This window comes from Anabrus simplex, chromosome 8 (genome assembly GCF_040414725.1).
Source record: "Anabrus simplex isolate iqAnaSimp1 chromosome 8, ASM4041472v1, whole genome shotgun sequence".
NCBI classification, from domain to species: Eukaryota; Metazoa; Arthropoda; class Insecta; order Orthoptera; family Tettigoniidae; genus Anabrus; species Anabrus simplex.
Genome location: NC_090272.1, coordinates 197,709,318 through 197,727,288, shown reverse-complemented (window position 1 = coordinate 197,727,288; position 17,971 = coordinate 197,709,318). Strand labels below are relative to the sequence as shown.

Genomic DNA, 17,971 nt, shown 5'->3' with positions numbered 1-17,971 from the left:
TTTCAATTTTTTCACCCTCTCCCCCCGTTAAGGGTTTTTCCGAAAACAAAGGAATACGTGTTTCCTTATTTTAAAAGGAGATTCCAAATACCAATTTTCACGTCTGAAACATGTTAAGTTTTTTATATATACCGATACTGTAGATATGCTAATTATAAAAATTCACCCCCTTTTTCAGTTCCCCTTAAGTGATTTTTTCCGAAAGAAATATTTGTTTCTTTACTCTTACAGGAAATTCCAAATACCAGTTTTCAAAACTGTAATATGTTATCTGTCTGAGATAATTTGCAGATATAGTCATTTTAAAAATTCACCCCGTTTGTCACTCCTGTTCACCCCCCGCCCCCATAACCGAGCTCGATAGCTGCAGTCGCTTAAGTGTGGCCAGTATCCAGTATTCGGGAGATAGTAGGTTCGAACCCCACTGTCGGCAGCCCTGAAAATGGTTTTCCGTGCCCGTGGTTTCCCATTTTCACAGCAGGCAAATGCTGGGACTGTACCTTAATTAAGGCCACGGCCGCTGTATATAGATTAAGAGAATACAGCCCATCTGACGCAAAATCTGACAACAACGGTCATTCAAATTTTGCACGGGCCACGAGCCCGGTTACTTACTAAGAGTTCATTGTATGGAATACGGTAAAGTATTGAATTATGGCGGCGGTTCAAATGAATTAAACTGCTGTGAGCGAAAGGCTCAGATCTCAATCATCTATAAGCCTGAAACTGCAATAATAGATTCGCACATCTTGGCCTCGATAAACATCTCCGAACTAGTCGGTACACAAATATCAAACACACGCCTGCTTGGGATTGTCACTACCCTCCACAACAGCACTGACTCTACATATGGGAATCGACCCCGAGCACAATTGAAGAGAGGGCAAAACCTCACATCTCTAATTTAGTGCGCTGGCTATGATCCCTCTTAAGCAATGACAAATACGACAACAAAACCTACAATGGACAACAACAAACAATCACAAAAGACAAATTAAACCACAACCTGAAAAGAGAACAAATACTCTGTACAGATGATGTCATCATTAGGGCTTGGCCTCGCCCTCACCATCTTCGAACTTCTGGGTGTCAGTATGTTATGCCTCAACACAGCGTCGTAATGTGAGTTACATGTCTCCAACACCATGTGATCAGCTGAGCAGAGGAAATGAAAACAAATCCATTTTATGCGGACAGACTAAGAGTTCCAAACTTTCCCCGGGTAATACAGTATTCGTGCGTACTACAGGCCAATTCATGAGTCTCGCCCCCTCTCAGGCCTGTCTACCTGGATGACGTCACTGGGTCAATGTCCTTTATAGCCCACGGGCCTTCAAAATAAATATCCCTTTCGAAACACATGGTCTGACTACCAGCTCACAGACCAGACAACATCACCTGAAAAACACACAATGTAGACGATACAGGACAGTTCTGGCTTTAAACTAGTTAAAATGGGAGACAATTCGCTGGTGGCGCTCGTAGCAGCGTGACCTGGAAATTCGTGCTAAATTCAAATATCAATGGAAATTCATATATGGAAATGGATAAATAAATTACGTCTAGAAAGAAAGTGTTTTTAAGACATAAACTTCAAAGTTGCTATAGCAATTATGGATAAATGAAAGAAGAATTATTTAACTGGTTATTGTTTAAAGACTGAAATTAGACATATATTCAAGATATGAAATGCACTGCTGTGAAAGGGCTTGATCTTTCATTTATGCATTACTTCTTTTGGTTTAGCATTCCTGCCTGAATATTCTGTCTCTTCCCTCATTTAAAAACATTGTATCATCACATTGAGACACTTGTCAATAAACAGATCGGCACATTCCTGTCATTTTCTCTTGGAAGGACTACCCCTTTTGGAAGGGAAGGTAGTATTTGAAGATTTATTTCGTGGGAGATTCTATGTTGATACATATTCGGTCTTTAATCTAAGAAGAGGGATATAGAAGAAAGAAAAGCATGAAAATGTTGTCGATAGTTATGTTTTGAGAAATATTTACGTACAATTAAAACAAAATATAAACCTACCCTTAAATGCTGGGGCTGTACCTTAATTAAGGCCACGGCCGCTTCCTTCCAACTCCTAGGCCTTTCCTATCCCATCGTCGCCATAAGACCTATCTGTGTCGGTGCGACGTAAAGCCCCTAGCAAAAAAAAAAACCTACCCTTGGCTGTATATTCGGGGATTTCTAAAGTTGCTGGCCTGGAAATGATCTGAACAGATAACTCTTATTCAAGCGTAACGTCTCTTCTTTATTGTACACCTTACTCAAATCATTTCTCTGACATTTCAAAACCCACAGATCACACCTACAACAATTCATAGGTATTGAAAGTTAACTGCTGCACTATACAATAAAATAAACTTATTATATTAGCCAGTTAAAATATGGGTCACGCAGGTCAGAATTTAGGAAGTACTATAAAATTATCTTTGTCACTGGAAGAATATACGTGTAAACACAATATTTACTTACATTTTCTTGTCACGAGAGAAACGGAAGAAAGACAGCGAATCTATCTAAACTTTATAATTAGTGCAGGCAAACACAGCCCGTATCCTTCCGCTTGTGTTAAGAGGAGATATAGGCCTAAATGAATAACTCACGGTACTATTTAGTTATGTTAATGCAAACCCATAAATAACACCAAAAACTTCACAAACTAGTACACGTGCTCTTATGACAAAATCAGTAACGCCAGGTCACACCGCTAGACAGTGCTTTAATCTGTCCCTCAATATATCGCAGACTGTCGTGTATTATCTCTACTGTATCTGTCTCAAATACGCCACACTGACTACACTTTAAATAATTTATTCTCATTTAAGCTCTCTGTCAGCCTATTCTCACAAGTATAACTCATTTTGCCAGTACACACACTCTACGGCTTTTCATGGTCTCGTAACTAACATATCCAGGTTCTCATCCCTCGTGCAGTTGTGACTTTGTCGCTATGTAACAAAAAGACCCTCTCTCTATTTCAGCGGTGTAAATGCGTCTCTGCCCGCACGGTAATCTGAAATACATGCACTATGCTTACCATGCACATCCTCAAGTGATCTAGCTTTCCTCCGCTATTACACTCCCCATTCGATCCTCGAGAGGTTAAGTCGAGCTTCCATTTATGACAAAGAAACTGACAACTCCTACGTGTCTGCACGACACAAATAGACCTATACTACTTTAATCAAGAAACACCAAACTATCACAGTACCCTCATGAGTCATATCCCTTCTAAACAATGCTAAGAAATGACGGTTTGAACATGCTATCAGCCCCAAGCATTTACAAATAAAATTTACTGAATTAACTTGCTTCTTGGGAATTACAATTTAAAATTTACAGTTCTGAAAGGCCCTTAGTCGAATCTACAATTACAATTCATGCATGAAAGCCGTTTAACTTATCTGACACACTTCATCTGCCTCAGCGCACATTCTGGGGCGCCGTGTTGGGATAATTAGCACATTACAGCGCTATGGGCTGCGGGTCCTGATGACTACTGGTTCAACGCTGCAAATACCATTATTGGTTCCTTCTTCTTCTTATGGTCTTCGGCCGTTTAACTGGGTGATACGTCTCCTGCAACCCTGGATGAACAAATAGGTCGTTTCTCTTTTTTTTTTGCTAGTTGTTTTACGTTGCACCGACACAGATAGGTCTTACGGCGACGATGGGACAGGAAAGGGCTATGAGTGGGAAGGAAGCGGCCGTGGCCTTAATTGAGGTACAGCCCCAGCATTTGCCTGGTGTGAAAATGGGAAACCACGGAAAACCATTTTCAGGGCTGCCGACAGTGGGGTTCGAACCTACTATCTCCTGAATACTGGATACTGGCCGCACTTAAGCGACTGCAGCTATCGAGCTCGGTGGTCGTTTCTCTCTTCGTCACCTATTTTGTACGACTATACAACGTCGTGACCTAGGCTTTAGATACAACTGACAATATTAATTATCCTGGTCTTAGTCCGATCTCAGATAGAGCCTGTTATAGGTATTTACCCGGTCACTCTTCGAGTTCTTCTGGTGGTCTCACGTTACGACCCGCACTTTCTCACTAAGAAATTTTGTCTATCGACACGGTTAATTATTCGATAAACTTCCCTAGTGAGCTTATCTAAGCCCTAATAGGACTTTACCTAACACTTGAATTAATTGGCTTTATCTTTTAGAACCAGCACGAACGATACACACTGAGCACTTGTCTATCTGCGACTGAAGACCTCGGCTTGTGTGATACCTGCCTTTTATAACCAAAAGGGGACCCAAGCTAGCGGCGGTACTTCCCCGTGATATAAAAACTCCTCTTTGTCAAGCGCTGGCGTCCTTCTAACGGCTATTTGAAATAACTTGGAGAATCAGTCAATGGGCACATTTATTACATCTAAGTTACTAATGATACTTCATAAACGAATGGCGGATTAATCATCATCTCATCTTTGCAGTAAATTGCTCTTATGCAGAAATACGGGCTTGATTCAACATGATTCCAAACCTGGAATACTCAGATTTGGCTGCGTTAATGTTGGCACCAAATGCTACACTTCGTAGAATCAGCTAATCAGCTATCTCTCTCTCTCTCTCTGCTTGGCGCACCCATACTTTGTACGGTGTTTACACAATTGAAAAGCAAATCCACTCTGCCCTCACAGGGGTCCACATGAGTACGAACAAAATCTTCGGTGCTCTCCGGGTTGACACACCCACGGACATGGACTTCCTGCGCTTCCAGATTCGTACCGTGGCGTTAGCCTCAAATATTTGTATAACGTTAAATGATGCCATTTGGACATATATATATATACTAGCTGATGTACCCGTACTTCGCTATGGAATTCTATATTGTATACAGAATTCTAGGTTAGGTAGTGTAGGTACACGTTATAAGTAAGATTGTATTAAATTGCATAGTTCTTGATGTTACCCCAGAAATGCGACGGGGAAGTCGCCAAACGTCTTTTCTCATGTGAAGACTGGGTTAGGGAATTTTTATTGTAATGGTAGGCCTCTTGCTTACCATCAGTCACAATTAAATTGGGGAGTTTTCATTATAATAGCAGACTCTCACTCTCCACCTGCCTTTTTACATCCTCAGAAAGACTGTCTTAGTGGTTTTCACAACTGAAATCAATACAGACCTAAGTCACTACAATGACGTCATTAGGAATGTCGCGATTAAAAGCAATGCTATCATATGAAATACTCGATCAAGTGAAAAACCACTTATTTTCTCACTTTTATCGAACAGTACTATGCTGCTGATCTAAGAGTCCAAAGTTCCAGAGCTGGAATGACCAAGCCACAGACAGCCGTGAATCGTAAACACTCATCTACCATTATTCCGTTAAGTGTAGACACTGATCATTTCAATCAGTGCTTCAGAGTAAGGATCGAATGCCTAGCTGGAATACTATGATGAACCCGTATGTTACGTACCAGCAGTTTCAGAAAATGTATGAACCAGAGGAATGGCATGCTAAACAAGATAGTCATCTAACTCCCCATCTATTTCAAAACCAATATTCAGACAGGCTGTTATACTCGGTACGCAGCAGTAATCCAATCTATCGGAGATGAATGGCAGCATAAGAGACAATGAACATCACAACAAACAATGGTCAATTTAATGTTATTATTGATCAATTTTATGAGCTTTCGATATTTTAGGCCTTTTAGGATGTAATTAATTTATTATTTAACCACCTATTCAATACATAAATAATAAAGTAATTAGCATCCTACAAGTATAGTATCTTCAATATGAAACCATAATGATATTTATCACTTGCAATTGTAGGCCTTCACATTTAGTTTTCTTCCGACTCTGAAATACCACTTTTATCATAATTGGTACGGTAAACTGAATAAAACATAAATGATTGAAAATTGTATTCTCTATAACTTTTGTTATGTAGTAGGCTACTTTTTGAAAGGACCAATAACGTAGGTATTTAAAAATTAAAAATTAAATTTTAGGTGCCTTCCCCTAAACTACTGTTTCATCTCGCGTGAATAAAGTTATTTATAGCCTCGACTGTAGTTTCATATTCCCCGACTCTACATACCGATGTTCATCAAATTCTGTTTACCCATTTTCTGGTGGCTCGGTGTTTATATGGACTTAGCAACACAAATACAAATGCATGAATATCTGTTATCATAGCCGGTACGGTAAAAATGTAAAAGACATAAATGATCGGAAATTTAGTTCTATATAACTTTAGTTTATCGATAGGACCACTAATAACATAAATAGCTGAGAATTAAATCTTAGGACTTGCCCTAAACTACCATTTAATTCAGCATAAATAAAATGATATATAGCCTGGATTGTAGTGCCTGTTCTCCGACATTACATACTGATTTTCATTAAATTCTCTTCAGCCATTTTCTCGTGATGCACGTACATGCATACATACATTCATACATACATACTGACAGACAGACAGAGATGATGGAATATTGAAAAGTGCATTTCCTTGTTACTGTGGACACGTCTGATACAGAAACACCATTCTTTTAAAATTCTGAGCAATATACAGACAAAACTCTTATTTTATATAATAAATAATAAGTAAATAAGAATTGCTAATCTCATTGTATAGGATTTAACACTCTGTATCTTTAAACTTCATAGAAGGAAAAGGAATATACTTTAACAATGATACATCCTTGCTCCATCTTTGTTGTTTGTTGCAGGAAGTACAGACCTCCTGTTCATTCCCTTCAGAGAATGATATACGGTACCTTTGTTGTTTGTTTCAGAAAGTACAGACCTCCTGTGATTGGAGCTAATCAGAAGGAATACAGAATGAACCACATGCACAGAGGAAAGGTCATCATTTTTAATCATGAAAAATATGAAAAGTCTCTTGATCTTCTTGACAGAGAAGGAACAACAGTTGACAAAAACAACATGAAACTGACTTTCGAAAAATTCAACTTTGATGTTGAAATACAGGATGACTTGACAAAGAAAATGATTAAAGACAAGTTACTAGAAGGTATAGTTATAGTTCTGTTAACCCACTCCCATGTAAACAGAGAAATATATAACGGTAATCTATATCTGTAAAATCAAAAGTAACTTTGTTTGTCCGGTACGAAAGTATGCACGCCTTCACTGATCAGCACCTACATTTGCACTAAAGCTCATGAGGCACTCGGACAGGTCGTACAGGTAATTACATCATCAAAGATTTAAGAAAATAAAATTAGTCATAATATGTGATATATGAGTAGAAAGATGGTTTCATGTGTTGACGCCACATTTACACCAAAGCTCTTAAGAAATACACTAAGCACACAAAAAGCATGGAACTTAGGAATACCAAGAAATATGGTCAAACTTCATACAGAGGTAGAGGACTAAACTTTTCATTGGTAGCCTACTTCCCCGCATATGACACGATCGAAGACATTGCCTGCTTCCTCCAGCAAGTCAGTTCTTGTTCCACATCAGACATTAGAGACTTACTTCTTTGCCCGAGGTCCTAAATTAACTTTAAGGCATCATATTGTGACAAGACACTGATTCAGAATTATTTGATAAGATAATTAGCTATGTTGGAAATGATATGGAAAGGAATGTGATAGTAGCAGGTAATCTCAATTTACCAAATGTCAATTGGGTAGGTAATGCGAATGACAGGAAGCATGAACAACAAATGGCAAATAAGTTAATATGGGAAGGGCAGCTGATTCAGAAAGTGATGGAACCAACTAGAGGAAAGAATATATTGGATGTGGTGTTGATAAAACCAGATGAGCTCTATAGAGAAACTTAAGTAATAGATGGTATTAGTGATCACGAGGCTGTTTTTGTCGTAGTTTAAAATAAATGTGAAAGAAAGGAAGGTATTAAATTTAGGACTATTAGGCAGTACCATATGGCTGATAAAGCAGGCATGAGGAAGTTTTTAAAAAGTAACTATGATCGCTGGAAAATGATAAATAAAAATATAAACACACTCTGGAATGGGTTTAAAGCAATTGACCGGCAGACCCTTATTAGCCCTGTTTTTTCACAGGTTGTTAAATCATTAGTAGTCAATACAGATCTAACAGGAACCAAAAGTGGTCAAGTTCGTTAATACTAAGTGTCGTTTTATATCGGCATGTAAAAGATCTCTGGTAACCAGTGGCATGCACTGAACCCCATCTACTCCAGTTCTGCTGGGGTAAATAACTTTGTATTTATATTTTCTTATTATTCCTGAGAACACTTTTTATAAAGTTTTAAAAGCTGCAAACATCTGAGCCAAGCCAAGTACAGCTGTCTCAACAAGCCGCTCACACTACCGCAGTTCAGCTTCTCCAGTGAGCTGGGTTCCGTTGCCAGGGCGAAAGAGAGTTCCCCAGCGATATTTAAGTCACTTGGTTGATGCATGCACTTGAAGCTTCCTTGTCCTGGGAGCGGGGCGGGGCTGTGGACCGACCCCGACAGCAATTTACAGCGACAGGCCAGCTAGCTTAGGTAAGGGATGTAGTTTTAATACTTGTCACTCGAAGTGTTCAGCACCACACGCTAGAGGCTACAAGACAAACATCAACATGTTAACAGTACAGCCACTTGCACATCAACTTGGTAATAAAAATAGAGCCAGTTTATGAAATCAATTTTAATATACAAGAATATATTTTATTCTTGGATTTCGGCATGTATAAAGTTTTTTCGAGCAATTCGTTGATGGTACGTTTAGAGTATGTTTTCCGATAGTCGTAGAAAAATATTTAGGTTGCCCAGCATTAACAGAGAGCTAAGCGCAAAGTAAAAGAATTTTGTATTTGGTTGTCTGTGATGGTGGTACATAGTGAATTTTCGTAGTGTTCTTTTTGGATTATAGGTGAAGTTTTCATGAGTTCTGTGCCATTCTGCATGAATATAACGTATGTTATACGTTATGATCAATATTTTTCCTTGTTTGTCGTTGATGCATGTACATTCAGTAAGCGAGTGAAAATATAAAAGTTCGGTGGGGTTAAAATATGAGTTAAATTTTGCTGATTCAGTTTAGGTTAGGCTTTTTAAGTTAAAAACAAATAGCCCCAGTGTATTTTTGTGGAAACCATGACTGTACTACCACGAAGCATCACCAGATGAAACTGTAAGTACATTGTTTAAAATCTGCTATAGATTAAGTTGTAATGGTGTCGTCACTGCCATGAATATCAATTTGAAAATGTGTGCGAGTGTGGGTTGAAAATATTGAGAGACCTTTATCAGGTAGACCTTCCCACGAAAAATGCAGTCTTATCAAATGCTAATGTTGACTTTAGAGAGTATAGTGGGGCTACAAAACATTTTTGTAGGTGGGGTAACGAATGTGTTCACCGCACGCCACTGCTGGTAACACATCTGGTGTTTACCCAAGAAAATTAATTAAAAACTCAGCCATGGATTACACAAGAGAGATCCAGTTTACTCTGCTATCTCGTACAGTAAAATGGAACATCAAAATTGATGTGAAGGCAGCCTGTAGGGCATCAAACCAAAATGCCTGCACATGGTAGCTGAAGTTCCTTTGTTTCTGTTGTGCTTTTTTTTTTTTTTTTACTTCTGCCCCTAGGTTGACACCTAGTCAGCTTTCCCCTAAATAGGGTCCTTGGTACTACAGATTACTCAACATGATAGATAAGATACTTGTATAGCAATGTTCTGTTGTGATACTGAAGTCTAAATTTAGCAGATATTGGGATTCAAGTCTGAATGAAGCCCATCTTTATAAAGTGTCATCAAATATCCAGTTTTATTTTCCAGAAAGTAAGAATGATACATACCATCAGAGTGCAGACTGCATTGTCATCGTTGTTCTGACCCATGGAGAAGAAAAAGGTTATCTCTTTGCATCTGATACTAAATACCATGTTGATGACTTGTGGGATAACTTCACAGCTGTTAACTGCCCTGCTCTAGCAATGAAACCTAAAATATTTATCATTCAGGTGAGTCCCCATATGCACAATCTGTACTTCATACATCCTTACATATCAATATAATTAAAGTTACAATTTTGTTTGTATACTTCAGATATTTCCCTCATACTTGTTTATATCTTGGATTAGGTACATAAAAGTCTTAAGTGGACTTGGTTCAATTTTTGATTGCTTGTTTGTGTAAACATCACAAGAAAATCACTGACAGAACTTCTTGAAACTCTGTCTTACTGAGATATGTTCTGTTCTTAATGATGTCCTCCATTGTCCTTCCCCAATCTACAATGTCCATCTTTACGATGTCCAGCCAGTGGTTACTTGGTTTTCCCGCCATCCATTTTCCTGCTATGAGTCTCTCCAAGTTAACAATAAGCTGAACTTGTTGGCTCCATCCTCATTACATGCCCAAACCACCTCAATCTGGACATGCTCACCCGATCAAACAACGATGTCTCAATTTCAGCTTCCTTTCTAACCATATCATTCCTTAGATTGTTCAGTTTTATGTTTTGAATATTGGACTTCAGGAACTTCATCTCAAATGCCTGCAACCTTGATGAGTCTTTCTTAGTGTGGGTACAGGTTTTAATACCATAGGTTAAGATTGGTGTGAAGAACTGATTGATCATCACCAGCTTTGATTCTGTTGGTACTTTGTGATCCCAGAGGAGTGTTTGTACTTGCTGGTAAAAGTGAGAGTTCTTCTGCACTCTATTTGCCACCCCCTTTGTGGCTAGTGTATCTTGAGATATTACACTGCCGAGGTATGGAAAGGTTTCCACACTTTCCAGTGGATGGTTTCCTACATGATGTTTATTGCCATCGCTACTGTTTTCGGTTCACTTATCTTGAGATTAAATTCCTGAAACTTAACCTTCCATTCATTGGGTCTCAACACTACTTGTTTCTCCATTTCTCCCCAGATCATAACATCATGAGCATTTAGTTGACCACGATGTTCTACATTATGTCATCCATGATGGTGAGAAACAATAATGTGTATAGTGCACTACCTTGCTGGACTCCACTTTTGGTCTGGAACCAGGAAGAATGTCTGTCACCCAATTACACGCAGCTGGTACAATGCTCATACAGCATCTGAACTTTCTTCACTAGTCCCACCGGCACATCCAATTTTCTCAGGCATTCCGATACCTTCTCTCTTGCAATACTCTCATATGCCTTCTCAACATCAAGGATATCATTCTTCTGTCTTAACCCTCAAGCACACGCGCCAAATTTTAGGATGCAGACACACGCGTGGGGGTGCTTTCCACCCCACATATCATTGTATTGTAAAATATGAATTACTGTATTATTTGGAGATTTTAAGATAGATTATATAAGAATGACTCTGTCTGCGGGGATCCAGCCAGAAAGATATAGGAGCACAGAGAGCACAGGAGAGTTATTTGTACATTTCACTAGGAAATAAAATGACCTGGGGTTGATTCCACCCCATACGCGTGTGTTTGAGCGTTAAAGGCTATTTTTTGAGAGTCTCCCACTTAACCAACATCAGGACTGTGGTAGATAACATGCTTCCAGCACTTTAGAAATATTGTTGATCTAACTATTCTTATTATCTCGTATTCTCCAAACCATTACAGCGTCTAAATTAGGTCGCCAGACAACTATAGATCGTTTTGAAATAAACATGAATCAAGTGCTTGGTTACAGTATAACTCACAGCTGTTTCAATTTTACAATCTGTTAATGTGCCTTTTCTAAAGAAAACTTGAATGTAGAAAAAATAGGACTACGATTTTAGAAACATCAAGAGGATTTTCTAATATCCTTTGAATACTATTGATAGATGTTATCAGACAACAAACATTTTAATTAACATCCAGATAACTTTTACCTTAAATCTCTTTATACTGTGACTGTACATAGTGTCCTAATGTGGTGTTTATTTTGCATCAAGTGTTAATGTAATCTTTAATTGTTAAACATTGATTTATAAGATGGAGGGGTACCTAACCACATAATATTTGAACAGGTGCCAACACCAGATATTTTAATGAATTAATTTTAAAGACTGCTTCAAAAACTCCATTAAGTAATTGTTCACCTGTCAGTAATAAGACTGACGTATTGTATTTTTAACTCATGCCATTTTAGTTATTAAGATGGTTCAATATGAGAATATCGGGATCCCGATAACATTTGATTTTGAGGATGAAAATTAGGCTGCAGATGCCAAGAACTAGGATGAAACATGTCCCAATTTGTGTGTCATGTATAAGTTATAAACATTCTTATGAATGTATTGTATTGAATAGGTTGACCATTTTAATAAACATAATTGTTTTAAGATACTATACAATTTTCAATACGGACCACCATAAAGTTCATTACATGTAATATACCACATAGTCGAGCATCTTGTCTCCTTACTCCCAAGTCTTCCCATCCCAAAGTTTACAACATTTTAGTAACACTACTCCATTGTCGGAAATCTCCCAGAACAAATCGTGCTGCTTTCCCTTGAATTTTTTCTAGTTCTCGTATCAAGTAGTCCTGGTGAGGGTCCCATACACTGGAGCCATACTCTAACTGTGGTCTTACCAGAGAATTATACCCCCTCTCCTTTACATCCTTACTACAACAACCCTTAAATACTCTCAAAACCATGTGAAGAGATCTGTAACCTTTCTTAACTACCTCGTTAATATGATTACCCCAATGAAGATCATTCCTTATATTAACACTATGGAGATTGTATGATTTCTATGTGTTTATTTTCACGCTTACTCATAAGTGAATTGCTAACTACAACACCTCAACACAGTAATAACAGTTAAGTCAACAGAATTTTTTTTAATGCTATTTATTTGGGGCGTCGACCTAAGAAGATCTTTTGCTCCTACTTTGCACCATATGTTGTGAACCTGCGTGTATTTGGAAATGGCGGAAGTGTCAAGTGTTGAATATGAGGAAAGGAACGTTAAGGATGACACAAACACCCAGTCCCCAGACCAGGGATATTAATCATTTACAATTAAAAACCCCTGACCCGGCTGGGAATCGAACCCAGGGCCGCCAGGTGGCAGACGGACAGGCTGCCCCCTACACCGTGGGGCCGGACAAGTCAATTGAATAAAACGCTCCTTTACATTTGAGAAGAAAACAGTTTCTTGTAGATAGTTTGTCCTACCCATGGTGACCAATAATGTTATGTTCCCAATCCTATTGTGGAGCCTCCTTATCTCAGTCTCCCCTTGATTTAATGTGGATGAGCCCTTCCCCCTATAAAATTTTTCTTGCCCCATTCACCCCTGAAGTATAATTTGAGTGCCTTATTAGTATATATTTTGATTATAGAATTTTAGAGATGAACCAAACACCTCTGAGATAAATGCTAGTTTGGGACTCAGGCGTGAGCGGATACAATATTTTGGTTCCACAATCGTTGATGATGGCCAACTTTTTGAAGGGGACAATGCAAAAACAACCACAGCCTGGATGAAATGGCAAACAATGACCAGGATCACTTGCGACCAGAGATGAAATATAATCTCAAATAAAAAATCTGCTGTACTGTCACCCGACCTGTTGCACTGTATGGTTATGAATATTGGCTTACTACCACTGAGGCCGAGTATCAGCTAGGTGCCATGGAAACAAAGATGCTGAGACGGACAGCTGGCGTCACTTACCTGGATCACAGTTCCAATGAAACCATCAGGGAAAGATTTGGTGTGGCCCTGATTGAAGATAAAATGTGCAAGAGCCACCTAAGATGGTTTGGACATTTATAAAGGATAGGGGCAAGTACTGTTGTGAAGATGGGTAATACATTTGAAGTTGTCGGTAGGAAACCAAAGGAATGACCTCAAGAGCAATGGGCTGATACTCTTCATGAAGATCTGAAGAGCTTCAATCTCCATCCTGACATGGCCCAAGACAGAATTAAATGGAGACAATGAATTCATGTAGAGGGCCCTGCCATCAGGAAGGACAAACGCTGAAGAATAGGGAAATGAAGATTATTAAGATGTGTATTCTCACAAGATGGCAGTATACTAAGTGGAATTGAATCAAGGTGCAAAAAAAACAAACTAATGAAGTGAGCTCACAGTTGTGATTAACGCTACTTTGTAATGAAGTCAGCTCCAGGACGAAACTCTCTTCCCATCAGTGTGTTTTCAGACTTTACTGTACAGAAGTGGGTGGGTTCATAAGTTGGAATCAACAGACATGAAAGTAGCAAGAATGACTAGAGGTACAGACATATGGGAACAATGGCAGGAGGGTATCTAAACAAGGGATTTTTATGACCGGATGCCCTTCGTAACTCCAATCCTATGTTGAGGGATGCAGTCATATTGCGTGTTTCTGTGGTGTTTGGTAGTGTAGTGTGTTGTCTGAATATGAAGAGGAAAGTGTTGGGACAAACAGAATCAGCCAGTCTCCGAAGAGTAAATCACTTGTGATTAAAATCCCTGGCCTGGCTGGGAATGAAACCCAGGACCCTCTGAACTGAAGCACTCAACTCTGCCATTCAGCCAAGGAGTCAGATATTATTATTATTATTATTATTATTATTATTATTATTATTATTATTATTATTATTATTAATATTATTATTATTATTATTATTATTATTATTATTATTATTATTATTATTATTATTATTATTATTATTATTATTATTATTATTATTATTATTATTATTATTATTATTATTATTATTAAATGGAACTCTCTGTTGCAGGCATGCCGAGGAGTTATTGCATCCCAAAGATATGATCCTCAGACAGTTCAGAAAGACAGTCGTCGTTCAGAGGCCTCAGAAAACCGTCCCTACACAATCCCGGCAGAGGCAGACATTCTGGTAGCCTACAGTACACACGAAGGTTTGTGGCCATTGTGTTCATTAATGACCAAGACCAATGTCATTTTCTAATTCTTCTAAAATCTGAATGTGACCAAAATTCCAAAAATAAATAAATTTAGTTACCTGTATTATTTACTAGCTGTAGTACCTGTCGTTGATCGGACAATAATATAGGATGTGCAAAGTTATGTAACTCCCTAGCTACTTTCCGCCAATATTCAGGCATGCTGTTTTACTCGGGACGCAGCAGAAATCCCATCTATCTGAGATGAATGGCAGCAGAAGAGATAAATCACATCACAACAATGGTCAATATAATGTTATTGTTGATCAGTTTTATGAGCTTTCGATATTTTAGGCCTTCACGTTTAGTTTTCTTCCGACTCCTTTCATGAGTCCCTCTTGTCTTATTCTTCAAGTGATCGTTCCCGTGAATACAAATTATTTATAACCTGTACTGTAGCACCTTACTCCCAGATTTTACATACTGACTTTCATTAAATTCTGTTCACCCATTTTCTCCTGGTTAGGCATTGATATGGAATTACCAACAGAAATCGAAATTCATGAATATCTCTGTTATAGCCAGTACGGTAAAAATGTATAAGACATAAATTCTATATAACTTTAGTTATGTAGTATTTATCGACTTTAGTTATGGAGTACTAATCGACAGGACCGTTAATTATGTGGATAATTGAGAAATAAATGTTAGGCCTTCCCCTAAACTACCACTTTACTCAACGTGAATAAAAATTATTTATAGCCTAGACTGTAGTGAATCATTCCCCAATTTTTATCAAATTCTCTTCAGCCATTTCCTCGTGATGTATGTATACAGACAGACAGACAGACAGACAGACAGACAGACAGACAGACAGACAGACAGACAGACAGACAGACAAAGATGACAGAAAATTAAAATGTGTATTGCGGTGATGGTAATTATTGTTTTAAGAGGAAGTACAACTAGGCAACCATCCTCTATATAACACTAATCAGAGAGAAAAAAAGGAAGGGATCCGACACTTCGAAAAATTAAGATATCGGCCAAAGAAAGACAAGGGGCATGAAGAGCGTGAAAATAAACGACTCCCTAAGCCTCGGGAACCTAATACCATTGGGGTTGGAAAAGAACAAGAGTTGACCAAGAGAAGTCGGATAGGATAGATGAAAGTGAGGAGCCTGGCACAAGTAAGTGTAAGCAATGCCAGGACTCAGCTAAGGGCCCTGTGGTTGCCAACCCACACTCCCAGGTTCAGAGCCCCTGGGGCCCCTTTTAGTTGCCTCTTATGACAGGCAGGGGATACCATGGGTGTTATTCTACCGCCCCCACCCACAGGGGGGAAGAAGTGTATTGCCTTATTACTGTGGACACATCCAATACTGAAATAATATTCTTTTTAAATTCGGAGCAATGTACAAACAAAACTCTTATTTTATATATAGATTATTTTTCAGGTTTGCCAACCTCAGAATACAAAAGTATCATACAGAATCTTCAAAGATGGATTGTTTTATTAGTACTATCATTGTATTTTAGTAATTACAGTATATTTACCATAAAGAAGAATTTTGCATGGTAACCGTTTACTATTATGCCCTCACTTTGTATGAGGACTGCAGAGAGGTTTGGAATTAAACCCAGGCTTTTGGCACACAATACAGTGATCAGGAATTGTACACCACCGCCTCTTCTACTCTGCTGGTCAACATTCAGATCGTGAAATTTTTTTTCCACCGACAAGACTTGAACCGGCTAACCACAGTGTCAGATCCTGACCACCAAGCAGGCTTCCTTTGGAAACATTTTGGTTGGCAATAAGGAGTACCGAGCAAGGACCCGCATAGCTCTCAGCTTGCATTAGGGAGATAGTTGGATCGAATCCCACTGTCGGCAGTCCTGAAGATGGTTTCCCGTGGTTTCCCATTTTCACACCAGACAATTGGTGAGGCTCAGTGGCGTATGCTGGGATCAAGACGTGGGCTACCAGTAGACTTAGGTTACCCATTTTCGATAAGCCTTAAGTGTTTTGAGCTGCAGCTAATAGCCAATAGAGTAACCTGCTGTGTTGTCAAGGCTGCTTCACAAGTTCCTGCCCTGGCTTCTGTTCAATTTTCCGAATCAACCCCCTCGTAATCTTAATTCCCCTGGCTTAGGGACTGGGTCTATATGATGTCTTCGCCATTCATTTCATCCTCATCCACCACCATCCACACCAAACCTATACAGGTGCCATTCACTATTATTATAACTTTTTTTTTTTTTTTTAAACATCGTTATGCCCTACTTAGGAGCTTGATTGAACCAGCTTAGCTGACGTGTTAGTCTTCCTCTTCTTCCAAAATCTCTTCATCCTCTCACTGAGCTTCTTCCTTCATTCTTCTGTCCAAGTTATAGTGGCTCTGGTGATGGGTTTGTTTTCAAACTGGTGATTGTCGATTTTGGATCTGAATTTACATCTATCCTGTACAATGTCCTTGTACTGGTCCTGTTGTGTTGTTCCCTCAACCACCTATAGATACCCATTGCCTTTCCACTGATGGCAGACCAAAACATGAATTTTGGTGGGATGTTTTACAGTCTACACAACACAAATCGGAATAGTACCTTATTCTGTATTTTGTGCATCTTCTGGTACCTGATTTCTTGGGGATTGAGACAAAGTCCTCTGGCCATGTACCATTTTCATACATTGCATTGCATAAAGCTGTCATTTCTGCTATTCTTTCTTCATCCATACCTCTTTCAGACCTGAAAGAAAACTGGCGGTGTGAATTTTTGTTTGTATGGCAAAACTGACTAAAATGCTCTTAAGTACATATATTTTTAGTTTATTCTACAAAATAAAATTTAACATCTGAAAAAAAGCACCCACACAATTGTGCGTACCAACATTCAAAACCTTATGGTATTACGTACGATGTTCACAATTTACGTTTGCTAAACAATTTACACACTTCATATTCTGTAAAGCTTCTAGATTAATATGAATGCTATAATTAAATACTTACTGTAGGCATTACTGCTTCCCGCCATCTTGCTGATGAACTGTATTTTTAAACCTTTCTTCCTGCCCCCTGGTGGTCAAGCACTAAATAAAAACAACTGAAGTGCATGCTACGTGTCCCACACAAGCACTGCAGTCTGGTCTAGCACCAAGAAAACATCAAATA

The 17,971-nt window shown here is 38.7% G+C and overlaps 1 protein-coding gene across 1 annotated transcript in view; it reads left to right on the top strand.

Annotated features, from left to right (window-relative positions):
* LOC136878967 (caspase-6) overlaps positions 1-17,971 on the top strand; it is a 51,325-nt gene that overhangs the window by 21,748 nt on the left and 11,606 nt on the right. Inside the window, exons 3-5 of the mRNA XM_067152614.2 lie at positions 6,781-7,019; positions 9,776-9,960; positions 14,672-14,813. Coding sequence (XP_067008715.2) covers positions 6,781-7,019; positions 9,776-9,960; positions 14,672-14,813 — 566 coding nt within the window. The remainder of the gene's footprint in view (positions 1-6,780; positions 7,020-9,775; positions 9,961-14,671; positions 14,814-17,971) is intronic.